Here is a 24,818-nt window from a genome sequence, read left to right as displayed (position 1 = left end):
TACTGAAGAACCTGCATTTACGATGTATTTTTACCCAACCCTGGCTGGACATGTCCTTCGGGGCTGGGAGTTCCGAGGAGGTGCCCCGGCCGGAGGGTATGAATCCCGGCGACAGCGATGACCCGCTAGCACTCCTTGGCCAGCGGTAAGCCAACGACTAACCCCTTTTGTGAAACTGAATAACCCTTAATAAAATCTGTATTTAGCACACAAGTGTACGTGTCTTTGTTGGGTGTTGGGTTACATTCTGGTTTCGCAGATTGGGGATTTCGTTAAATTGAACGTCACAGCCGCCTCCCTCAAGCTTTAAAAAAAAAAATCAAGCTTTAGGTGTGGGATAAATACGGTTTCACAGGTGAACCTTTCGATTTTAACCTATTTCTCACCGCCGTGCCCCGCTACCCATCGGAGTTAGCCCTCGAAAGAGAGCCGGAAGAACTTGAACTGTTCTGTCTTCCAGCCCAGTTCCTGACAGTCATCCAGGGAGGGGCGGAGAGAGAAGCCGAAGGGGCCCCCAGGCCGCGTCGCTCTTCCCTAGGCGGCGTCGAAGGAGCCCCTAGCAACGCTCGGAGGCGCCAATAGAGGCTGGGCCCAGGCTAACGGCCGCGGCGCGGCTCCCTGGGAAATGTAGTTTGTCTTGGCGCTCCCGCTCCCTTGGTTCCGGCAGATGAGTGACCCGCGGACTACAATTCCCAGGATGCCTCGCGACTCGCCTTTCTGCCAGAGGTTGGTGTTCACCGGGCTCCGAGGCGGGAGGCCTGACAGAGCCAGGTTCCAGGGGAGGTGGACCTGCGGCTATGGCTGGGGCAGTCCTCTAGGACCGCGCCTCGGAAAAGAATGGCGCGTAACGGGGGGCTCCAGGGGCTGGGAGGATAGAGGCTGCGCTCTGGGTCGAGGTAGGCTGAGCGCGCAGGGGTGGCGCATGGCTGGGCGCGGAGTCCCGGAACCAAGGGGTTCAACGGACAGGGCCTTTGCCAAGGGGCGGGGTCGGGATTTGAAAATGCCTGGCGTGGGGCTGGCTGAGTAGATGAGATGACGTGATGGCACTCTGGTTCTTTGGCTTTTGCAAAACCCAGAAAACCCACTGCTGTCGAGTGGATTCCGAGGCATGGCGACCCTGTAGGACAGAGAACTAATCCATAGAGTTTCCAAGGCTGTAACCTTTATGGAAGCAGACTGCCACATCTTTCTGCCGCGGAGCGTGGAGCGCTGGTGGGTTCCAACCGCTGACCTTTTAAGTTAGCAGCCAAGCGCTTTAACCACTGCGCCACCAACGCTCCTTTGGCCTTTGCAGACCACTTAGGAAATCTCTGTGGTTTGGGAAACTGAGGCAGATTCCCTTTGGATGGGAGATGGCAGAAGTTTCTTGATGTTATGAGACAAACTGCTTGGATTGTAGGTCGTGAAAATTGCTATTACAGACACTAACACTCAGGGTAGCCTTTGTCCATCCCCCCAGATAAACTTCGAATTCTCATAACAGGGCAGACAAACAGTTGAGAAATAGTGATGACCGTCTCTGACTCCTTCCTTCCAAGGCATGCCAGAGGTTGGTTTTGGTCAAGTGCAAGTGAGGAGGTATAATTCTGAGGAAGACTCTTCTCTGTTAATGAGGTGAGTGAGACTTGCAGTTAGTGTGAATGGGGGAAAAAATTCCATTGTTAGTGAAAGTAGTGTGAAGCCATGGCCAGGGATCACATCCGCTCCTCCTTGTGCTGGATTGCTATCTAGAAAGTAATCATGGGTGTTGCCTGGGAAGCCAGTAGGCCATGGGCACGTACCCACCTCCTTTCCAAAATGATACGTACCTGCCATTTCCCTCATCCTCTTCGAGAATAAGGGATGAGGACCGCTGCACTTTAATGGAGTAATCTGAGTGTAGGCCTCAGTAAACCTATCACGTTACCCAGAACACTCTGGTTCTCATCTGAATTGCTCCCCCCATAAGAAATGTGTAATTTATGTAAATAAGCTTTGATCTCTTGGATGGGTAAAGTGAGGAAAACCTGGACTGGCCTTGGACTCGAGCACTATTACAGCCACAGCATTTTTAAGCAACCACTTTAATTTTCTTCACTAGGTGAGGAGGAGCCTGATGTAGATGGAATTCAAGTGAGCTGGACAGTGCTGTGAAGCAGACCCAGAGCCTTGAGATGGTAGGTGGAATGCGGAGTAAGACGAATGGAAGCGTGGCCTCTTCTCCCCCAAGATCTTGACTAGATGCAGTAATTTGGGAGGTGGGTGACAAGGACCAGGGTGTGGTCCCTGGAGGAGAGTAATGGAAAGTAACATGGCTATCAGACTTCTCATTAAGTAACGAGTAGGTTTCTTCTGAGCCTCTGAATGTCTAGCTGAAAGCGTTTTTAAACGTCTGTCAGGATCGAGGAGTCAGGTCTGTGGAATGGAAGAAAAGATGAACAATCACGTATGTTACATCCTGGCTGGAAGGGGACTCGTGTGGCGTCTGGAGGTCAGGGAAAAGGAGAGACTTCTGCCCACCTGATGACATCCCCTGCTGGCTAGTGGGGACTGTTGTCATGTTCTGAACGAGTCCATTTTCAGAAACTCTAGGCAAGCATAACAGACTTCTGTCTTAAATGCCGTTGGGTCTCCTTTTTCTCTGGTGACATGACAAAAGGCAAAACAGTTCATTCTGCATTCCCAGCCTTGGGTTTCCTCTGTTTCAACACACTGTTGACTGTTTGATTTTGTTAATGTGATTTCTTTTTCCATTTTAGGCAGCAAAAGCCAGGAAGGGATTAAAAGGTAAGCAGAGAAATGGAACATCACCCTTAAGCCAAGTATGTGTGTGTGTATTCCTCCCCCACCCCCACCACCATGGCTTCAAAAAGAATTTAAACATGTTTGCGTTTAAATGTAAGGAGCCCTAGTGGTGCAGCGATTAAAGCACTTGGCTGCTAACCACCAGTTTGATGGTTCAAACCCACTAGCTACTTCTGGGAGGAAGATGTAGCATTCTGCTTCTGTAAAGATTTACAGCCTCAGAAGCCCTATGGGGCAGTTCTACTTGATGGCAGTGGGTTTGGTTTTGATTCGACACCTAAATGTTCTTGGTGAGAGTCTTGTTGTTTTTCCCATAATTCCATAGGCAGCCTTGGTCTTTCTAGGGGACCCCTCCTTATGTTGGCTCATTGGCCCTCAGAGTAATTCAGAAATAATTAAGGGATGGGACTTTGGAGAAAATCCTTCTTGTTGGGTTCTGTATCCAGAAGTAGATGGTTGAACCATAAACCAGTAGACAGCAGTGCTGAGGTGGATACGATCAAAAATATCTGCATTCTCCTTTTCGTCTCTGTCATATGAAGCTTTATTCCAATTACTTTTCATGGAATGACATATTTCGCATAAGTAGTTTCCTTGATAAGAAAGAATATATAGAAATCTCCCTGCAATTAATTCCCAATGTTTATTTTTTTAAACTGGACTGTGGGATTTCTAAAGATGAATAATATGGAGCCCACAGTCCATTTATGTGTTCGCTGTCCTGTGGCTGAAACCATGTTTGTCTTTTAAACACTAGTTTAAAGCTCCCAATAAACATGCCTGTTGCTAACAGCACAGAAAAGTGGGAAAAGCCTCAGGCACAATCTAGCTGTTCTACTAAAGCCTTTTAAACATGCGGTCACCTTCTGTTTGCACGTCTCTCCCCTGAGAGTCTGTGCCGGCAGTGCCATAGAGTGCCTTCTCCGTTTCCTGGGGGCAAACGATGAAGACTGCGCCTCCTCAGTCAATTGTGCTCCAGTATTTTAGTGGAAATGGATGTAAAGTATATAAATATTCAAACCCGCGGCCTGACCACCCCTAATACAGCCTTTTGAATTTGTTCCATGTACGTAGTTGTTAGGTGCCGTTGATTCTATTCTGCCTGGCATGACGGAGCAGAACTGCTCCATAAGGTTTTCTTGGCTGTAATCTTTACGGAAGCAGATTACCAGGTCTTTCTACTGTGGAGCCACTGCGTGGGTTTGAACAGTCAACCTTTCCTTCAGAAGCCAAGCACTTAACTATTGCACCACCAAGGCTTCTTAGTTACTTGTATAGATAATTCTTCATTAAAAAAAAGAAGAAAAAGAAGGAGGTGTTTGAAGTTCAGAGTGGTAAAGACCCTGAAGCTAGATACAAGTACTAACTCAGTACTCGTGCTCTACCCCCATCAGAAAGTGGGCAAGGAGGTGAGCGTCCAGACCAGTGCTGGGGAGGTCTCGGATGGAAGGATACATGGAGGCTGTTGGTGTGGCAGAAGCTTGTATGTGCCCAGAGGTCTTGGACACTTTTCCCAAAGGTCCACACCAGGCTTTGTTCAGAGTTTAGAGGATGGCGCATTGGCCAGTGTCTCATGGGGGGAGGCACATAGAATGTGGATTATACTGAAAATCTTTACCATCATTCTTTGAAAAAGTTATTTTTAATTTCTACCCTGAGGCCTTTCACCAGTGCTTCATGACTCGTTGCCAGGGGGTTAGAATATAGCATGAGCAGTGAAGGGAAAACTAAGTGTTAAGACCCAATATCTGAGAGCTCTGAACCCCTGGGGTGAGCTTGCAAGAGTTGAGGCTTGTGAGAGCCGTTCTTCTTGTCTCCTGAAATCATGACAGCTCCTTCTCTGTTGCAGGCTCCATTGATGATGTCCTGGGTGACCTCTTAGGGGATGACAGTAAGTGTCCCCTGGTCTAGGTTTATTCTTTTTTTACTTGATATATAATTCACCTACCAAAGAGCCCTGGTAGTGCAGTAGTTAAGAGCTATGGCTGTTAACCAAAAGGCCAGCAATTCGAATCCACCAGGAGCTCCTTGGAAACCCTCTAGGGCAGTTCTACTCTGTCCTATAGGGTTGCAATGAGTCAGAATCGACTCGACAGCAACGGGTTTGGTTTGGTTTTGATTTTCACCTACCATAAAATTAGCCATTTTAAAGTAAACAATTCACAGGTTTTTAGTATAGTCACTATGTTGTATAACCATCGTCACTATCTAATTCCAGAACATTCTCATCAATCCAAAAAGAAACATATTAGCTCTCAGACAAATAATTGAGTTATTATTTTTTTTTCTTGTTGAGTTGTAAGAGTTCCTTATATATTGTGGATAGTCGTCTGTTATCTTGTATGTGTGTGTCTGCCATACTGAGGAGCAGGACTTCAGGGTCACCATGGACAATGAGGTTTAGGGCCCCCTCACATGGCCTGGGAGAACCCACAAAGCACCAGTCCATGTGTACCAACTTACAGTTTTGGGGAGTGGAAGTGGCATTGTTCTCCCTGCATTTCCTCGGCGTGGCGTGGGGTGGAGTGGGGCTGGGTACTTCATCCGGCATAAGCTGACATTTAGGATGGACTTCCACTTGGAGATGTACCACTTCCCCTCCATTCAGGCTTTTCAGAGAGTAACTTAGGACCTGTGGATGGAGTTAGTTCCTTCCTCCAAACAGGTCTTTCTTTCAGTAGGAGGGCCTGGGAGACAGTTTGGTGGGGGAACTGGGATCCTTTTCATTCTGACTCCAGGTGTCTTGCTAGTAACACCTTTTCTGTTTTCTCTTTTTCCAGTGGCCCTACCTGAGACGCCTGTAAAACTAGCTCCACGTGCCAGAGACACCGCAGGCAGGCCTCAGGTGCTCCCTTCAAGGGCTAGAACGAAGTAAGCAGTGGAGTGGCTTCCCAGTGATCCGTTTCAGTCCACATGTGCTTGGCCCCTCCACAGCCTCACTTCTCACTTAGCGGGTACCTGCTTTCAATGTCGACAATCTCCACCCCTTTCCCTCAGCTCCTGGTCACTGAAGGAGCCTGAAGTGGTGGGAAGAGAACTAAACTGGAAGTCCCGAAGTTCTGGCTTGTAGTCCTACATCTGTTACTTACTGTGTGACTTCAGGCAACTGTCCAAACTTCTCTGAGCCTCAGTTCCCTAATCCTTAAAATAAGAGGATTGTGCTAAATCAGTGGTTTTCAAATTGTGTTTGCTCTTCTAAGGCTCTCATGATAGAGGAGAGATAAGGGGAGAGCTTTGTGACTTTAGGTGATGGGTGAAATTCCTTTTAGCAACTCTTTTCTCCCAGAGAAGAGTCTATTCAAGGTCACTGGACTCTCTAAGCCACTCTCCCTTCCTAAAAATTCCCTAATGCCGCCGGGGATGCAGGTGGAGCTGATTCCGCCACTTTGCAGGTCCCTTCCAGAAGATGATTTCCTCAGCACCATGGCAGGCCTGGCAGGAGCTGATGGTGAGGTGAGCCTGGCCCGTTCCCACTCCCTCACCCTCCTTACTCCTCACCAGAAAAAGTAAGACGTTGTGGCCAAAGAGCCCGTCACAGGAAGGTTTAGAAGTCCTTTACAAAGCCAGCTTCTTCCGAGTGGACCCAAAGCAAATTCCTCCTCCCTCCCACGAGTGAGATTAGCTAGAAAGTAGAACTCCTAGGAACTCTGGTGTCTTGGATCCTTTTCGTAATAAACTTGATATATATCCATAACATGGGTGGCAAGAAGCACCATCGGAGTGCCTGTGATGGACGCGCCCTCTCCACTGGGAGGAATGAAAAGAGGCGGTGATTTCTGGGTCTCCACAACTGGGCACCTCTGGCTTCAGGCAGCAGCTGAGTCCTGCGAGAGGGGAATGGAGGGACCTTCCTGTCTATGTCCCATTGGCCAAGCTCTTCTCCGCCCTCACAGAAACAACCATGGACTCAAGCCCTGAGTTCTGTGGGTCCCTGACTAACATGTTCCTTGTCTGTGCCCTTGCCCTCCTGTGCATTTAGGTTTCAGACATCTCGGATGCAGACCCGCAGGCTTTGCTCCAGGGCATGAAGGTAAAAAAGCAGCTTACACACTTCTCAGATCCAGGGGTGGGGGTGGCGTCTTGGTGTTTTGTGCCAAGGCGTCCTTCTCCCTCTAACTTCTCCCTTTCATACTTGTGTTCCCGAGCTCCTCCTAGTGCAAGAATGGAGCTCATCCCTGAGCTGTTGCCTGTGCTGCCCCTCTGGGTATAAATCAAACCCAGGGGAGGAGGCTGTCCATCTCTTCCAAGTGGACAGAAACTCCCCAGCCTGAGATACAGTCCACGCCACAGGTCTCTGGTGAGATGGGGCCTCCACCACCCCCCACCACCACCTAGGGGGCAAGAAGGGAAGACCTTCTCCTCTGCTGTTGGTTCTTAACTTTTCTCAGGATTTCTCCTCACATCTCCCGCCTGTCCCCTAGCACAGCCATCCTTTCATCAGATCAAGCACAAAGCCAACCTTGGTGATAGGATTTTAAGGCATAATTTCTGAATGGCTTACAAACCATGACCTCACAGCACTTGGGTTCATAGGCCGCGATCTCACAGCCCGAAAACACTGTCATCTCTTGTCCGCGCTCCCCTTCCAGTCAGCAGCAACCTCCTGCCTGCTCCTCTGGGCTCACCATCCGTTTTGGTTAACTCTTTGGTCCCTCAGCAGGGCTCTAAAGAATTGGAGCCTGGCTCCTTCTTGGCTCCAGAATCAGTTTCTTTGAAATCTCCCACCCCCAGGCCGGCTGGGACCCCTGACATGACCTTCGAGTCCTCTGACTAGGCCATTTCGGTGCTGACTTCAAGTCTCATTCTGGAACTATGACCCGAACGCCATCCCACTCAGCTTACCTTTGGTTCAATTTTCTTTCCTAACTCATCTTTTCTTCTCAACAGTTTTCTCATAGTCTTTTGTCTCCTCATCTCAAGTTCTTCCCCATGGGGCGCCAGCCCCCTTCCCCAGGTGGAACCCCCACCCCTACAGCAGCTTCCAGTGAGTCTTTATACTGAGGCCTCTGTCACGTGACCAAAGTCCCTGACTGCCTTATGTCCCTGCTTGGTCCAGGGTATTTTTTAGTATGTCATCCCACAGAACAGGCATTGACCTGAACAGCCTCCTCATCCCACCTCTGCTTCTAATGGCAGCTCAGGTGCCCTGACCCCAGGCAGACTGAGGAATCCAGAATCCCCCTTGACTTTGCACACGAGGGATCTCTTTGCCTTGGGCCCCTTCTCACTGCCCAGGGGAGGTCCCCTTGGAAGTCTTAAATCCCAGAGTCCTGCCAGTTCACTTTCACTGCAAGCTGAAAGTTCCCATATCTGCTAAGCCTTTGAGGGAAGCTGGTGGAAGCAGATTAAAGTCTTCCCTCCTGGTCCAGCATCCTGGCAGCCGTTGCTGGTCACAGCCAGTGGAACCTAATTTGCTGTGTAAACTTTCACCAAAAATGCAAGAGAATATTATCATATATTTAAAAAAAAAAAAAAGCCAGTGTAAGTACCAGTCTGAGACTATCCAGCTTCTCTGAGGCCAAGCACGTGGAGACTGTGTTTTACCCTGCCTCTGTCCTTGTTCTTTAACTGTGTCTGGGTCTATCCCCATTTGTCCCACATAGAAAATGGAGGCAGTGTCACTGCCGACTACCTGAAGTGGAAGGGGGTCAGCCACCACCAGTTGACTGAGTACCTTTGGGACTTCCTCCTGCTTTTCTAGGACATGGACGACATGGACGCCGACCTCTTGGGTCTGAAGAAGTCTAAACCAGCCTCTAGCAAAACAGCTGCAAAGGGTTCTGGAAAAGAAGAAAAAAAAAAGGAAGAGCTGCCTGTTATTCCCAAGCCTGCTGGCAACGAGAAAGGTGAGTGGAGAGAGCTCCAAGAATGAGGAAGACTGGGGACCTGGATGATGCTTGGGGGAGCTCTCATGCCCTGTGGTTCTTCTCTGCCTAGGAGGAGGAGGCTGAACGAGCTAATTATGCATGTGTGTGCGTGCCTGTACCGGTGCACGTACGTAGAGGGGGCGGGGGGAGACAGGCTGAGCTTCCTCCCTTAGGGCTCTTCCCGTCCCTTGAAGCCCAACATGGGTAGCTCCCGGAGAAACCATTTGAGTTCAAGTGGGAAATTGTAGGTAGCTTTTGCATCTCCCAAACCCACTGCTCTGTTTGGAGTGACTTGAAACTAGAGAGGCTGTGTGACCAGGTTCAGGAAGTAGCTTCCAGACCATATTGCCCTGCCAGAAGCCTGTGTGAGAACGTCCACGGACCCACAGCTTCTCGGGAGAAGGTGCATCTCATACCAGGGTCCCTGTCTTGAGGCAGGAGAACCTTGGCCAGTGGAGACCGAGGCCTGTAACCAGGCCTTCTCTTTGCTTGGCTGCAGGAGATGCCGCTCGCACCAGGAAGCCAGCTCCCTCCCCCGGCAGCTTTAAGCATCAGTCCAGGAACTTTTCCTTTGAAGGTAGGGAGGCATCACTTCACGGTCATCTTTCTGAGACGCTCTGTAAGGCTTGCTTGCTTGCCTGAGGCAAATCCCGTGTGTATCAGACAGGGAGGATCAGACCATCCCACTGATTTAGTTCCTCTTGAGTTCAAGGAGGGACTAGTTTCATTGTATTGGCTGGAATATTTTGGGAACTTATTTGCAAGGGCTTTGAAGCCAGAAGTCAAAAGCCAGATTTTATAAATTATATGGAAAGTCCTCTTTCCTTTTGTGAACACGCTCATGTTTTCATTGCCTCCCGAGGCCTCAGGGGCATTTCCAGTGGGCTGTGCTACAGGGAGAGTCAGAGGGCCACGGGCGAGCCAGGGGTGGGCACACTGGGATGCAGCCTGGCAGCCAGCCCCAGCTCTCCCGACTCCCTCGCCCCTTGCTGCCCAGGCCTGGCCTTCCAGATGCTGAGGGGCTTTATTTCCTGAACAAAGTGCTGCAGTCTGACTGTGCTTTCCCTCCTGACTGTGAGATGTGGAAGACCCATTGGCAGGACTTCTCTCAGATGACGAGGAAGGAACTGCCAAGCAGCCGCCCGTGACAGAGAGTAAAACAGCTTCTGACAAGAGCCCCAGCACCATCAGGGACCAAGGTAGGGGCAGGAGTGGGGTGGTGCCGGGGCAGGTTCAGTTGGCACAGGTGGGATGCCTGCCACCTCGCCCAAAAGGTCAGGGTTGCAGAGAGCACCCCCCATAAACCCATTCAGATATCACAGTTGGGGACTGGGAGGCTATGGGTCTCGTGCCCTGTGTTCTGTCTTGTAGGTCCCTCTATTCCTCTAACTCCTGGTGACACCCCCATCCGAAAGAAAGGAGAACTGATGTTTGATGATGGGGACGACATCATGGCTACCCTGGGGTTTGGAGACAGCCCCGAAGCAGAGAGGGGGCAGACGGGAGACCAGTAAGGAGCCTTAGGAGCGAAAGCCCCTGGCCATGCTTCAGGCTGGGGAAGCCAGCGGGGTACAGTGTGGGCCATCGGCGGTCCTCACAGTCACACGTGCCTCTCCTGTGCCCGTCCCACAGGGAAGGGCCCCGCCCCGCTCGTACCAAGCTAGATGAGCTGCTGGGTCGAGGCACTGCCGCCAAACTCCTGGCGCGCCCGGGCACCGGCGAGCACAGAGAGATCAAGCCGGACAGGAGTTACCAGAGGTTGCAGGGTGAGGTGACTCGGAGTGGGCTTCTAGACCAGTGCTTTCCCATAACCCGTAATAACAAATAAGTTTCACATTACGACACTCACGTTATTGTACATGCTTATCACTGAGGAAGATGTTTCTTGAAATAATACTTACCATTACCACATCCAGAGCCCTGGTGGCACAGGGCTCGGCTGCCAACCAAAAGGTTGGCAGTTTAAATCCACCAGCTACTCCTTAGAAACCCTATGGGGCAGCTCTGCTCTGTCCTGTAGGGTCACTATGAGTCAGAATTGACTTGACGGCGATGGGTTTGGTTTTGGTGGTTTGGTATTACCACATCCAGTATGCTGTTATTCTTTATTTATATGCTATTCGGTTTATAAATTCACTGGTGTGACAGTAAGTTGGTTTCTTGACCAGCTCATAGGTGGCCCCTCACAGTCTGAAAAACACTGCTCTGGACTAGTGTTTCTCAAAGCAGCAGCCACAGGCCTTCCAGGATCGTTACTTGTTACTTGGTACTCCCACAGCTTCTTGGGCCTTGCCCTATAGAATCTCTGGGGACAGGGCCCCGGTGAGAGCAATTTTAACAGCTCCGAGGTGATTCTTGAGCATGCTGGAGTTTGAGCAGCTGAGTTTCACACAGTGCCAGAGCCCCTTTAACGCCAAACCCCTCACCCCTGCCTCCTCAAGACAGCAAGCTGCTCATTCAGCCACAAAGGCTTTTGGTCACAGATTTCTTAATTTACAGACAAAGAAGATACCTGGGGCATTGAAGACTTCACCTTTGGGGCCTATCAGCCCACCGTGGGCTCCTTAGAGGGCCGGCACTCCCGCCGGCAGTCGGTCAGGTAAACTGGGCCTGCCAGGGGTGTGACCTCAGGGACATGTTGCCCACTGGAAAACAGGCTCCCTGCAGCCTGTTGAAGGCCATGGTGTGCAAGACACTAGGCTCCATGGGTGCTGAAGGGAGAGAGAGCTTTCCCAGGCCCTGTCAGTCCAGACAGGTAAGGGGATGGCCTCAGAAGGGAGCCTGGTCCCAGATTCTGCTCCTGGTCTGCCCATACCCAACCCGGTCTCAGAAGGAAAATGAGAAGGTGGGCCTGACCCTGCCTGAAGCACTCGAAAGCCATAGATGGCTGTGATGTCACAGTTTGTTCCCCTGAGGAACATACAGTTCACAGGACAGGTAAGGCCATTCACCTGCAGCTACCTTTCAAGCCATGTTCCCAGAGAACACTGCTGGATGGGCCTGCTGTGCAGTCACCACAGTGGTCTCTTCTGAATTTGCAACAAAAAATTAAGTCCGTGGATAGAATTTTCTGAATTTGGCGTTTTTCCGCCAGTATGTATCGTAAACTTTTTATCTTGAGGCAATTTCAAGCTTAGAGAAAAGTCAGGCACAATACAAAGAACTCCCAGCCTCTCCGTCTATCCGGCAGCTCACCCATACATAGACATTTCTTCCTGGGCCCGGTACATCATTAAGCTTAGAGCCTACTGGCCCTAGTCAGGAAGGAAGGGAGGCGAAGGCCAAGCAAATGAACTTGATCCGACCAGTTTTTCTTTGGACACGTGTGCCTGTGGTTGTGATTGGTCATATGCTCTGTGGAGGCACGTGGTCCGTGGTTCAGGCGGTGGAGTTCAAGATGTCTGTATTCAGTGGCATTCAACAGAGAGTTCTTGTCGCTGCCTTTGGAGCCTCAGGCTGGCTCTGCAGGCCCCGGGACATTATGGAGTCTGTGGTGTGGGCCTCGTAGTCAGCCCCCAGCAGTGAGGAGAGGCTTTAAGGGGGCTGCTGGGATGGGCTGCTTCCCCAGCCTCAGACACCCTTCTCTCTTGTCTTGAAGTAGGTTCTTACCAGAAAGCAGCACAGACCTCAAGGGAGACCTGGGCTCCAGACAGAGCACTCCAGCCGTGTCCAGCCCCATCCACCCCAGAAAGGGAGGTGCCGACTGGTTGGGCCTTAAGGATGATGACTTTGACCTGCTCCCACCCTCTCCCACCAGAGAGGCCCAGAGGGGCGGCTCAGCACTTTCCACGCCCTCAGTGCCCCCTCCTGCCAGCCAGCACTCGGCCCCCAGCCGACACTCAGCCCCGGCTGGGCTGCCTGTCTTAGGGGCAAAGCCTCCTGCTGAGGGTGCAGCTTCCCCTTCCAAAGCCAGCCGGGCCTCCAAGCTGGGAACATCAGAGGAGAGAGAGGAGGAGGACTGGCTGAGCCATGCCTTGTCTCGGAAGAAGTCCCAGGGCCTGGTCAGAGAGGAGCAGGCTGGGGCCTCCAGGGGCAGGTACGGACTCGGTCTGCTGTAGCTAGTGGATGGAGGCTTGGGCACGGGCACCAAGGACCAACCTTGCCCATCTTGCCCATCAGCCTCAGTTGGAGCCCAGGCAGTGCCCTGGGCACACCCCTCGTCACAGCTTTACCATCACTTCACTCTGGGCACTAGCTCTTACATTTACAGGGAGCCCCGTCTCCCTGCCTTCACCCAGGTGCAGATATGAGGGGTCAGGGTGGCTGTTGCACACCCATGTCCTGACCGCTGTTGGGACTAGGTGCTGAAGAGAAGACAGGAGCACTCCCCATGGGGCTCTGGGCCGTGCAGAAAACCCAGTATCCAAATTGTTGGTGCTTCTGCTGGCCTAAGTGGAATGCTAAAGAAGCCCAGGGGCCAAGAGGCACTCCTGAGGGATGCCACGGAACAGTGGTGCTGGAGGCAGGACAGTGAGCGACTTCGGAGGCTGGGCAGGCCGTACACACCCAGAGGTGGTGACAAGACTGCTGTGCGGCCAGAGCGAAGGGGGGGTGAACTGGGGTGGTTCTGAGATGGAATGTCACAAGTCCTGGGGCTGGCGTGACAGTGAGGGGGCAGTTTGACCTGAAACCCAGGGGGCCTGAGGCCAGAACAGAAAAAACTCTGAGAGCAGAGAGGGGAGGTGAGAATCAGACAGACAGCTAGAGAAGAGAACCACCACCGCAGGGTGGCTGGACTTGGGAGGTTGAGCAGTACCTTAGTCCAAAGCTGAGTGAAGCTAAGCGGGGTCAAAATGAGGCATTGAACTTGAACTTAACGACCGTATAACGTGTCCCTGTGACTCCTTTGACTGTCTGCAGATGGTCAGTGTCCATTCCCTGCAGTATATGGTCTTTTGGGTGGTGGGGAGGGGGAGGCATACTGCCAGGGGAGGAGGCAGCATCCCTCACATCCCAGGAGCTCAACCCTGGGAGAAGAATCCCCACAGCTAGGTGGTGGCAGCAGAGGGGAGCTGGGGGAAGCAGGACGAGGAACAGCCACGGGGCTGTACATCTGGAGCTTGTCCTGGCCTGTCCCATCCAGCCTAGCCTGGAACTTTTGCTCCCTTCACTGTTAACATTGACTTCCAGCCAACCTGCTGGCACCCAAAGGCCTGAGCAAGCAGCTCCTGGAGGGACCTCAGGAACAACAGCGCAGGAAGTGCCACCCACTGGGCCTGACGAGTCCAGGTGCGTCTGCATTGGGGGCAGAGGATGAGTGAGAGGCTCATGGGGGTTGCCAGGATTTAGAGATGGAGGGTGGGTGGGCTCCTGACGTGGCTTGTTCGGTGCAAGGTGTTTGATACCTCATACCAGCCCTACATAGGAGTCCCTGGGTAGCACAACAGGCCCTCAGCTACTAGTGGAAAGGTTGGTCATTTGAACCCACTTAGAGGTGCCTCGGAAGACAGGCCTGGAGTTCTGCTTCCGAAAAGTCACAGCCTTGAAAACCCTATAGAGCAGCCCCACTAAGCGTTCTGAAGCGGGGTGCCCCAGCCCTTTACCCAACTACTGGACCTGACTGAGACCCTCCATCTGAGTGCACCACTAGCCTCCAGGCCTGGTCCATCAGTTATTTGCACCTGAGATTTTCCTGTACAGCCATGCCCACCCCGCCTTCTCTCCCTGTGTTCTGCACAGAATGCTTTCAACCTACACCCCCCCACCCCTGTGTCCTCAGGCCTCCTGTGACTTGGAAGCCAGCCACTACGGCTCCCTCTGCAGGCGATCCAAAGAGAGAACCAGCCCCTGGAGAGCTGTCCAGCACCGGTATGCTTTCTGCTCTGTTTGGGGTTTAACTGTGGGTCAGAAAGAGAGACTTGCGGCTTCTTTAGGGGCCACTGGAAGGTCAGTGAGGCTTCACTCCCCCAGACACATACAGGTCTGGGGTCTGGGCCTTTCAGGGCCCCCTACTCATTTCTCTGCTGTTGATTTTCCAGAACCTGCCGTTTGTTTCCCAAGCTCCCAGGAACCCCCAGGGTTTTCAGTGCCTGTACAGGTAAGGAGAGTGGACAGAGAAGGAGGTTGTGGGCCCGTGGGGCAACTCTGCCCAGCTCAGGCAGTGCCAGCAATTTGTCCTGTCAGCCAGCCAAGAGGGACATGTCTTGATGTCAAATCACTCAACTGGTGCTCCCACCACCACGTTTAGCTTGGCGGCTCCCAGGCAGAGCTGAGTGCTCATTTGCTGGCACATGGCACAGTAGGGGATAAGAGGAGGCCCAGGTGAGGCACTGGGAGTGTTATCAGAATGCAGGGCTGCTGTCATCCTGTCACTTCATCTAGAAAGCCTCTGTCCCCACCGTCCTCCCAGCCCACCTCCGTCTGCTTCCCAGGTGTGACAGTCACCTCTGAGACCTGGGCCAGGGAGGAGCAGCTCCACAGGATCATATCTCTAGGACCCAGGAGCCCTTTGGGAGATGGTGGGTGGTGGGCAACTCAGGAACCAGGTTGGCTGCCCACATGGGACTTGGGGCCAGACAGAAAGGGCCAGTACCAAGCTTCTGTGGTAGCTAAGACTTGGCGGAGACTTAGCTGTTTGTGTAGGATCTGGAAACCTCACTGGGGAAGGTGTTTGTAGGGAGGAAACAGGACTTGTTTACCTGAGCACACCTGATGGGGGAGGCACAGTGCTGCTTGCACAGGCAGTAACTGTGACCTCCAAGGCCTTGTCCTTGGCTCCAGTTGCTTCGTCCTTGTCCACGTCCAGAGCCACAGAGCAGTTGCAGGGCTTGGGATTTCCTGGAAACAGAAAGCCAAGCAGTCACTGAGCTACTGGGCCCTGTCACCACCTAACCTGGAGCATCTCTCCCCGTAGTCCCTGCACCCTGACCCCCTGCCAAGGAGCCAGATGCCTGGCGCGACGTGCCAGAGTCAGGTCCTAGCGGCACAGGCACCGCTTCAGGCAGAGCTGCTGCAGAGTCAGGCCCAGCTGGCTGAGCTGGAGGCCCAGGTGAGGGTGGGCGGCTGGCAGGGCCAGGGTGTGATGGGCAGTGTCGCTGTTCATAGTGGAAGGCCTCCCCAGCGGGGAGGAAGGATGAGAGCACCAGGTAGCATGGACCATAGACTGAAGGGCCAAGGCGCTATCGCTCTTCTGCCGTCTCCTAGGTGCGGAAGCTGGAGCTGGAGCGGACCCAGCACACGCTGCTGCTGGACAGCCTGCAGCAGCGACACCAGGCCGACCTGGAGCTCATCGAGAGTGCACACAGGTACCCGCTCCTGCTGCCTGGCCCTGCCCTCCCCTCACCCCCCAGCCCCGACACCCCTCTCCAGAGAGGCCTGGGCTCCCCACCCCACTTCCCGTCTGGCTCTGTCTTGGAGAGCCCCCTGCAGGGGCACCGCTCTGCCCCCAGAGCCCCACGGCTGGGTGTTCTGTTGGCAGAAGCCACGTTAAGGTGCTCGAAACGTCATACCAGCAACGGGAAGAGCGGCTCCGGAGGGAGAATGAGGAGCTGGTGGCTCGATACCTGTCTCACTGCCAGGAAGCTGAGCTGGCCCGCACTGAACTGGTCGCCCAGCATCAGCGGCGCTTAGCAGCTGCGGCACAGGAGAAGGACCAGGAGATGGAGCGGCTGAGGGAGCTGCAGCGGTGAGGGGCGGGGCCGAGGGGTGGGCGGGGCGAGGTAGCAGCAACCACCAGGGACCCTGACACCCCCAGCACGGCTGACAAGTGCCTGAGCACAGGGTCCATCCACTCACCTGCAACCCACCGGAGTCCAGTGGCCAGATGGACCCTGGAGAAGGACTGCACCATTGTGCCTGGTGCATCGATGTGGTTGCCTTTCATATGAGCATAAAACTACGGGGAGATGCACAAGGCCTCACTGTCGATGAGGCCAGATTAGGCCTTTAAGGCCATTCACTTGGCAGACACAGAAGGGTCATCGACAGACCTTTCTCTTCCTGCCTTTTCCTGATGCCATGCCCACCCTCAGCTGCTTTAATTCAGAATTCTTCCTCTGTGAAGTGTCTTTTGCTGAGGAAAAGACAGAATCTCTTCTGTAGAGAGTAGATGTGGCATTGAGGCAGCAAGTCAAATACGACAGGAGGCCAGGGAAACGGAGGCAGTGCCTGGAGTAGGGGGAGCACTGACCACTCTGGAGCTCTGGCAGGAGGAGCTGCCTAGCGGTATTCTCTGCACCACCCCATGCCAGACCTGGCTCTGTGGGTGCTCAGCCTCGTCCTGCCCACCCTTAGCCTCTCCCCACCTCCCTCGGCCTCTCCTCACCTTCATCCTCCTTCTCACCCCCCACCCCCAAGCCTCTCCTCACCCTCAGCCTCTCCTTACTCTCTCCTCACCATTGGGTTCACCTCACCCTCAGCCTCTCATCATCCTCAGGTTCACCTCACTCTCAGCCTCTCCTCACCCTCAGCCTCTCCTCAGCCTCACCTTCTCCTCACCCTCAGTCTCTCCTCACCCTCAGGTTCACCTCACCCTCGGGTTCACCTCACCCTCAGCCTCTCCTCACCCTTGGGTTCACCTCACCCTCGGCGTCTCCTCACCCTCACCTCTCCTCACCCTCGGGTTCACCTCACCCTCAGCCTCTCCTCACCCTCGGGTTTACCTCACCCTCAGCCTGTCCTCACCCTCGGCCTCTCCTCACCCTTGGCCTCACCTTCTCCTCACCCTCGGCCTCTCCTCACCCTCAGCCTCTCCTCACCCTCGCCTCTCTTCACCCTCGGCCTTTCCTCACCCTCGGCCTCTCCTCACCCTTGGGTTTACCTCACCCTCAGCCTGTCCTCACCCTTGGCCTCACCTTCTCCTCACCCTCAGCCTCTCCTCACCCTCGGCCTCTGCTCACCCTCGGCCTCTCCTCACCCTTGTCTTCTCCTCACCCTCAGGGCATCCATCCTGGAGATGCGCAAGGACCATGAAGAGCAGCTGCAGCATCTGAAGCTGCTGAAGGACCGTGAGATTGATGCTGTCACGAGCGCCACCTCCCACACGCGGTAGGTGCCCGGCCAGGCCCTGCCCACAGAGGGATGGTGGTAGGGTTCCCAGCATGAGGTGACCTGCTCCTCTTCCAGGTCCCTGAATGGCGTCATCGAGCAGATGGAGAAGTTCTCCAGCAGCCTGAACGAGCTGTCCTCCCGCGTGGAGGCCTCGCACCTCACCACCTCCCAGGAGTGGGAGCTGGGGGTCCGGCAGCGTGATGAGCAGCTCCGAGGTACCATGTGGTGGGGTGTCCCCTCTGGCATTCTGGCTGCTACCTCACTGGAAAGGGCCCACCTGGGAGGAATGAGGTAGGCAGGCAGTGGCCTATGTGGCACCCTCAGCCCTGCAGGAGAGGCTGGGCCGGCAGCAGCGGGACATGGAGGAGGAACGGGGTCGGCTGCAGGAGGTCATCGCAAAGATGGAGGCACGCCTGGGTGAGCAGAGCCGGCTCCTGGAGCAGGTGAGGGGCCATTTCCCAGTGCCTGCCCTTGCGTCCCCTGTAGCCAGTCAGGAGGCCTGGGGGCTTCCCTCTGAGGTGCCTCTCCTGCCCTTCCTGCCCCTGTGCCTCCCAGCCAACCCGCCCCGGCCCTCAGCACCACCTGGCTGAACACACACTGGCCTCCTGACCGGGCCCCACCTGGACGCTCTCGGCCTCTTCACCCCACTACCCACACTTGCTCAACAGCCACCTCCAGGGCCACCTCCATGGTCTGGCCCCTGGCTGTCAAGCCACTTTTCCACTTGTCCTTCCCTGCAGCAGCTGACACCTGGGACATGGGAGAAAGGCACTTGCCACTAAGTGCCATTCTAGATGCCTGAGTTAGCTGACAGATTTTTAAACTTCCTACATATTTTTCATCTCTAAGAGCAAACTTTTATTTCTCTTGTAGTGATCATATCCTAATAATGTTCACTGAAAGAAAACTCAAGTATGGGCAACAATAGAGGAAAAAATAAAATTACCCACTAGCCAGAGATACCCGTGGTGACATAATATATATCCTGTAGGCACGTCACTATGTAGGAATTTTATATCTTGAGTCATATTTATTCACTCATTCATTTGTAAACCTCATCAAGCCCCTGCCTCATGCCAGGCACAGCTCAGCTTCTTAACCACAAGGACTAGCCTTGGGCCAGCACTGGGTGAAGCTGCCCTTTGTGGCTTGGTTGATGGGAGGCAGCCTGAAGCCAGCGATTCCGGGGCAGGGATGTTGCTCTTCTTTCACCCTCCTGAGCCACCAGGTGCCTCTCAGCAATGGTTCCGGGGCCTCAAGCCTTGGTGTGGTGGGAGGCCTGAGATCCAGCTGGGGCCCTGTGGGTCCTCGTCCCAGGCAGAATCCCAGGGATGGGCCCAGCAGCCCCTCTCAGGCACCCCTCACTGTCGCCTCTTTGGAAAGGAGTATTTGTGGCATGGAGTGGGAGGTGGGGGTGGGTTGGCCCAGTCCCTTGAGAAGTGGGGAACGGGCGCTCAGCCTGACACGGTACCGGCAGGAGCGATGGCGTGTGAGTGCCGAGCAGTCCAAGGCTGAGTCTGCGCAGCGCTCCCTGGAGGAGCAGAGGAAGGTCCTGGTGCAGCAGACAGCCATGGAGAGGGAGGAGCTGGAGCGAGCCAAGGTGAGTCCCTGCTGCAGCTGTCCCCTGCCTCCCCCTGGGCCTACCTGGCCTCACACCATGCCCCTCTCCCCCCAGAGCGCCCTGCTGGAGGAGCAGAAGTCCGTCATGCACAAGTGTGGGGAGGAGCGGCGGCGCCTGGCCACCGAGTGGGCCGAGTTCTTCGCGCAGCAGAAGCTGAGTAAGGAGCGGGCAGAGCGCGAGGCTGAGCGGGCGCTGCAGGCGGACACCCAGCGGGAGGGCACCCTCGTCAGCCTGGCCAAGGTAGAGCCCAGGGCCTCCGGGACAGCTGAGGGCTGGGGAACCTTGCCCTGTGGCGGACCCCTTTCCCGTCCGCCCCTCTGTCCAGATGCAGCACCTCCCACTTGGGAAAGAAGCACAGAATGGGATGAGAGTATAGGTGAGAAAACAGTAGTCACATAAGAATAGTAACAACTTCCTCTATCGTCCTAAGTGTTTTACACACGTTTTCTCATTTGATCCTCGCAACGTAGACATTAGAAATAAGGGATGACATTCAGAGAAGTTGAGACCTGCCACAATCTCACGGCGTATAAGCGGCCGCACACACCTAGCCAAGGCCCCCCAGCCCCTCGTCTGAGCCCCTTGCTGCGCCACCTCCTGTGCACTCTCTGGGTGGATGGAGCTGCAGAGATGTGGAGGCCGGGCACACCAGAGGAGATCCAGCCAGGCTCTCTGTCTCCAGGAGCAGGCGGAGCTGAAGATCCGGGCCAGTGAGCTCCGGGCCAAGGAGGACCAGCTGGCAGCCGAGAGGGAGGCACTGGAGCGAGAGCGGCAGGAGCTGCAGCTGGAGAAGGAGCGAGTCAACGCGGCCGCCTTGCGTGTCCGGCTCCGCGCTGGGGAGGTGGAGGCCATGAGCAAGGTGTGCGTGTGGCCAGGGCACAACAGGGGTGCCTGAGCCCAGCCACCCCTCTGACCCCGCCGTCTTCCTGCAGGTGGCCTCGGAAAAGTATGAGGCTGGGGAGCGGGCGCTGCTCGAGGCCCGCCAGGTACAGTCGGAGCACCAGGCACGGCTCCGGCAGGTGCAGCAGCAGCAGGAGCAGCTGCGGCAGCAGGAGCAGCACATGCACCAGGCAAGGCGCCGCCCCATCTCAGCCCACCCACCCTTCCTCCCTTCCCCGGCCACCCACCCTCACAGCCGCCCTTCTCTCCCGGGGGACGGGGACAGGAACATCTGAGCCTGGCCCAGCAGAGGCTGCAGCTGGATCGAGAGCTGGATCGCATCCAACAGGACCTGCCCTCCGGCCTTGTGGGGCTGCTCTCCAGGCTGCAGGGTCCAGCAGCCCCCAGCCTGAGCGGTGAGTGGGCTCTACAAGGAAGCGCGTGGGCCCGGCAGTCTTGGCAGAGCAACGGCAAGAGAAGCTGCCCGTGTCCAGCTGCAGAGTGGGGAGGCCTGCCTGCTGGGCTTTAGAACACAGCTTGTTATTGCCCTTTACACAGTAAGGCCTGTCAGTTATAGAAAACTAAGTCAGCAATAGGGGGAGAATAATTTCAAAAATTTATCACCCTCAACTCCACTCTCTAGCCTGGAGAGAACCACTGTTAACATTTTGGTGCATAACGTTTCAGGCTTTTTGTGTGTATGTTTTTAAAAACAAAAATGGGATCCTGTCATATGTTTTATAACTTCATTTTTTCATTCAATAATATACGTATGGAGTTCCTGAGTGGTACAAGCGGTTAACATGCTCAGCTGCTAAACAAAAGGTTGGAGGTTTGAGTCCACCCAGAGGTGCCTCATAAGAAAGGCCTGGCAATCTACTTTCAAAAAATCATCCATTGGGAACCCTATGGAACACAGTTCTACTCTGACACATGGGGTCGCCATGAATTGGAGTCATCTTGACAGCAACTGGTTTTAATATACACATGGGACATGGTTTCATGTCAGTAATTAAACATTTAATCATATTCCCAATCAGCATGATTTTCCATTACAATTCCCTACTGAATTTTTTCACTAAGGTAAGCACCACATCGGTGGAAATCTTTGCGCATACATCTTGCAGCCTTGTCTGATGATTTCCACTGAATAGATTCCTAGGAATGGGCTTGCCAGGTAAAAGCACCTGAGTGTCTTTAAGGGCCCTGTGCCCTCTGAAAAGTTTATCCAGGCGACCCACCCCCCAGCCCCAGCCTGGGAGGCAGCCTGGGGAAACAAGTCTGCCCATCCCGCTTTTCCCGCTCACCATCTTGTCCCTGACTTGCTCCTTGGCCTGTGCAGCCGTTGGGACTCTTGCTACCACCAGCCCTCCGTGCAGCCAGCCCCTGGCCAGCCTCGGCCCCTCACACCTCCATGCCAAGCTGGTGCTGCTGAGACACACGGCCGAGCAGGTGAGCATCCTGGAGCAGAGGCCAGCCAGGCCCGCTCCCACAGGGCTCGAGGCAAGCCCTGTACACACTGTGGTGATAAGCAGGGTCTTCTCAGCTCAGGGCAGAGGAAGGAAGGGGTGCACCTGGCCCCAGGGCAGGCCAGCACCATGCCCTGGAGGAGAATAGTAATGCAGATTGCTTAGTTAGCACATGGTAAGACCTGTCCCATTAGCCAGGCTAGCGTCTGCACCAAGCAATTGTCACTTCACAGTCCCGTGTAATGGCAATAATAAGGGTAAGCACATACTGCACATTGCCTGTGTACCAGCCTCTGTGCCCAAGCTTGATGTGCTTTTTAAATTTTTATCCTTACACAGCCCTGCATGTAGGTGGTCATCTCCATTTCACAGACAAGGAAACTGAGGCTAGGAGAGGTAAAGTCAGTACTGATAAGAACACAGCTAATAAGTGGCCTTACCAGGACTGAGGGCCTGTGTCCTCCAGGCCCTGCTGCTTCCCTGAGCCAGGCAGAGACAGGGAGGGAGTGGAAGTGGCCCCCAGGGAGGGCCAGCTCAGCCACCACCCTAGGACCCCACCTCTCACTCAGTCCGGAGAGCCGGTGTCTCTGTTCATAGAGGCATGTACAGGGGCAGCTAGCAGGTGACCACTCACCAACTCTGTCTTTCAGGACCGAGACTTCTTGGAGAATGAACAGTTCTTTCTGGAGACTCTGAAGAAAGCGCCCTACAATATGACATCGCATTCAGCCTGAGCGGCTCCCTGGCTGCACCCTCAACCTACGGCGCAGGCCTGGACTCACCCACTGCCCCAGCAGGCAACCAGCTCCATGGAGGTGGCACTGCCTCCCACCAGGTCCCCAGGGAAGGCTCCAGGTGCCTAGGACTGATTACAGCTCTTCCTGTAACGGAGTGCTGGCACTTTCTTTCTGAGCGTCTCAGCTATGGCCAAGAGCAGGCAGCCTCCTGGGCTCCAGGAGTTGGGGGTGCAGCAGCCTCTGGGAATGGCATGGTGGTGAGGGCTTCTCAGCCACACGCCCACCTTTAGCAACAGCTTCGGTTCTCCTGCCCCACAGCCATCCAGCCCCACAGCTGTCCAGCTCACACGCGAGAGTCTAACCGGCAGTGAGTCCACCCAGAGCTGCCTGGGCTCTGTGGATCCTCCCTTCCTCCACAGGCATGTGGTCCGGGGTCTTCCTCTTGCTGGGGCCCAAGGAAGGGACTGTTCTCTAGGGGTCCATGAGGAGCCCTCCACGCCACCCCATCCCTGAGGAGCTGGCAGAGATGACATGAGGCTCCTCCCGAAGGCGATGTCGTGTCTTGCAGGCCTTGTGAGGGGCCATGAGGAAGGGGAGGCATCCCAGGCAAGGAGGGCGTGCCCGGCCCAGTGTGGCCTGGCATTTGCTGTGCTCTTGGAATTCAGCCAGCCCTAACTGTCCCAGGTTTGCCTCAGGGTGCCCTCTTCCTTCCTGGCACTGCCTGAAGAGTCTACTAGCTCAGCACAGACACTGGCCTCACGGCTTCTCCTGAGGGGTGCCCACCGGAGATGGGGTCGGTACTGTGTGACAACGACAGGGACTTGTGGGGTACAAGGAGAGAAGTCCTCTCTGGGCTCCTTGCTTATGTGAAGCCACGGCGTGCTGGCAGTGAGGGTGGGCAGCCTGAAAGCTCTGCCCTTGGGAGGAACCCCAGCATCCAGGGACCCAGGAGGTGGCCTGCTGCTCAGGCCACTGCTACCCACAGGTGCCTTCTCAGTTCTCCACTTGTGTGCCCAGGCTGCTAGCAGGGAGCCAGAGGGAGAAGGGACAGGAGAATTGGCGATTACCCCAGCAGACCCACGGACAGACCAACTCAACCAATCACCATTACTTCCAAAGCAGCTTCCATCAGAGACTAGTTTATCCCCTTCTAGTGGAGAGGAGAACACCCACATGAGCTGGCACCTACATGCCTAGTGGGCTGGAAGCTGTCAGCTTCAGAGGGATCCTGTTTATTTACCGACAATTCACAGCTTTGTTTTGGACCCATTAAATTGCTATAGTCCTAATGACTGAATTCTTATAATTTGTCATGTCTAATCAGAGTTTGTAAGGAACCCTGGTGGCACAGTGGTTAAGTGCTCAGTTGCAAACCAAAAGGTCAAGTTTCAAACCCACCAGCTGTTCGGGAGAAAGGCCTGGCAATTTGCTTCCATAAAGATTACAGCCTAGGAAACCCTATGGGGCAGTTCTGTCTCGTCCTACAATGACTATGAGTTGGAATCGACTCATCGACAACAGGTTTGTTTTTTTTTTAAATCAGAGTTTGTACTTATTTATCAGAAGTGGTCGTTTGGTAGCCCTGTTATTTGCTGAAAAGCAAGTCCCAAAGAGCAGGCCGGCATTCCTATGAAAAAAGCAGCCAGTAAAACTTGCCAGGCTTGGTGCCCCTGGCAGGCACTGACTGCTGCGGCACGCCTGTAAAACGTCCTTATCATCATCCCTGTTTCAGAGATGATGAGACAGAGGGGCAGAGATTAAATAACTTGCCCAAGATGATGTCACAGACAGCAGAGCCTGGGTTGGGCTTCTAGTTGAACAGATTCCAAAGCCCCAGGCCTCAGCCACATCTCCTTTCTGGCGCCTTGTAGAACAGCTACACACAGTGCTCCTGGCAAGTAAAATTTGTCAAGATGCTTCCCCGGTCGGTGCCTCCACTGACCAGGGAAGCTCCAGGTGCCCCGGTAGAAGCCTTTGTTGAAGCGTGGAATTCCTTCTCTCAACACACCCTTAGGCAGTGCCCGCCACGAGCCAGCCGTGTGAAGAGCTGGGATCCGGTGGTGGGCACACAGCATCGAAGCGGTGACTGGAGGATGTGGGGTGGTCCGCACATGTGTGTTGGGGGTTGGTGCAGGGAGGCCAACCTTCAAGGCAGAGGGTAAGGATATGATCTAGAATTAGGGCCGGGTCAAGATGGACTTTGTTTATTTTATAGAGTTTGACCTTTTATCTTTAGAGCAGTGGGTAGTTGTCGAAGGACTCTGAACAAGGTTGGATCTTATTTGCATTTTAGAAAACCCATTCCAGCTATGAGGTGGCGAACAGAGGGCTGCTTGCAGCTGGGTTGGAGAGAGGACAGGCCACAGTGGACTGTGGACAGGAAGGGCCAGGAAAGGAGAGGGGTCAGGAACCCCAGGCTTCTGGGATGGGCAGCTGGGTGGTGTCAAGAACACAGGGTGCCCGTGAGATGGCC

The 24,818-nt window shown here is 54.3% G+C and overlaps 1 protein-coding gene across 7 annotated transcripts; it reads left to right on the top strand.

Moving 5' to 3' along the window:
- The first annotated feature begins 705 nt into the window (after positions 1 to 705).
- Positions 706 to 23,827, top strand: FBF1 (Fas binding factor 1). 7 transcript variants are annotated; one of them, XM_049860502.1, is made up of 32 exons: positions 736 to 896; positions 1,077 to 1,212; positions 1,539 to 1,614; positions 2,081 to 2,156; positions 2,739 to 2,766; positions 4,634 to 4,675; positions 5,565 to 5,655; positions 6,177 to 6,237; positions 6,764 to 6,814; positions 8,486 to 8,630; positions 9,151 to 9,228; positions 9,731 to 9,850; positions 10,023 to 10,161; positions 10,284 to 10,417; positions 11,151 to 11,250; positions 12,253 to 12,687; positions 13,782 to 13,880; positions 14,371 to 14,459; positions 14,630 to 14,688; positions 15,505 to 15,639; positions 15,795 to 15,895; positions 16,069 to 16,275; positions 17,529 to 17,636; positions 17,715 to 17,854; positions 17,964 to 18,082; positions 19,117 to 19,239; positions 19,315 to 19,500; positions 19,943 to 20,119; positions 20,193 to 20,330; positions 20,426 to 20,555; positions 21,482 to 21,591; positions 22,259 to 23,827. In XM_049860502.1, exons 4-32 carry the CDS (start codon positions 2,154 to 2,156, stop codon positions 22,340 to 22,342), a joined length of 3,432 nt encoding a protein of 1,143 aa, XP_049716459.1. In that variant the 5' UTR covers positions 736 to 896; positions 1,077 to 1,212; positions 1,539 to 1,614; positions 2,081 to 2,153; the 3' UTR covers positions 22,343 to 23,827. The 7 variants fall into 7 exon arrangements, with proteins under 7 accessions (XP_049716458.1, XP_049716459.1, XP_049716454.1 ...); XM_049860497.1 differs by having other exon boundaries at positions 12,250 to 12,687; XM_049860499.1 differs by having other exon boundaries at positions 1,484 to 1,614; positions 12,250 to 12,687.
- The last annotated feature ends 991 nt before the right edge of the window (positions 23,828 to 24,818 follow it).

This window comes from Elephas maximus, chromosome 19 (assembly GCF_024166365.1).
Source record: "Elephas maximus indicus isolate mEleMax1 chromosome 19, mEleMax1 primary haplotype, whole genome shotgun sequence".
NCBI classification, from domain to species: domain Eukaryota; kingdom Metazoa; phylum Chordata; class Mammalia; order Proboscidea; family Elephantidae; genus Elephas; species Elephas maximus.
The sequence above is the reverse complement of the archived record's forward strand: the minus strand, read 5'-3'. Positions and strand labels throughout refer to the sequence as shown.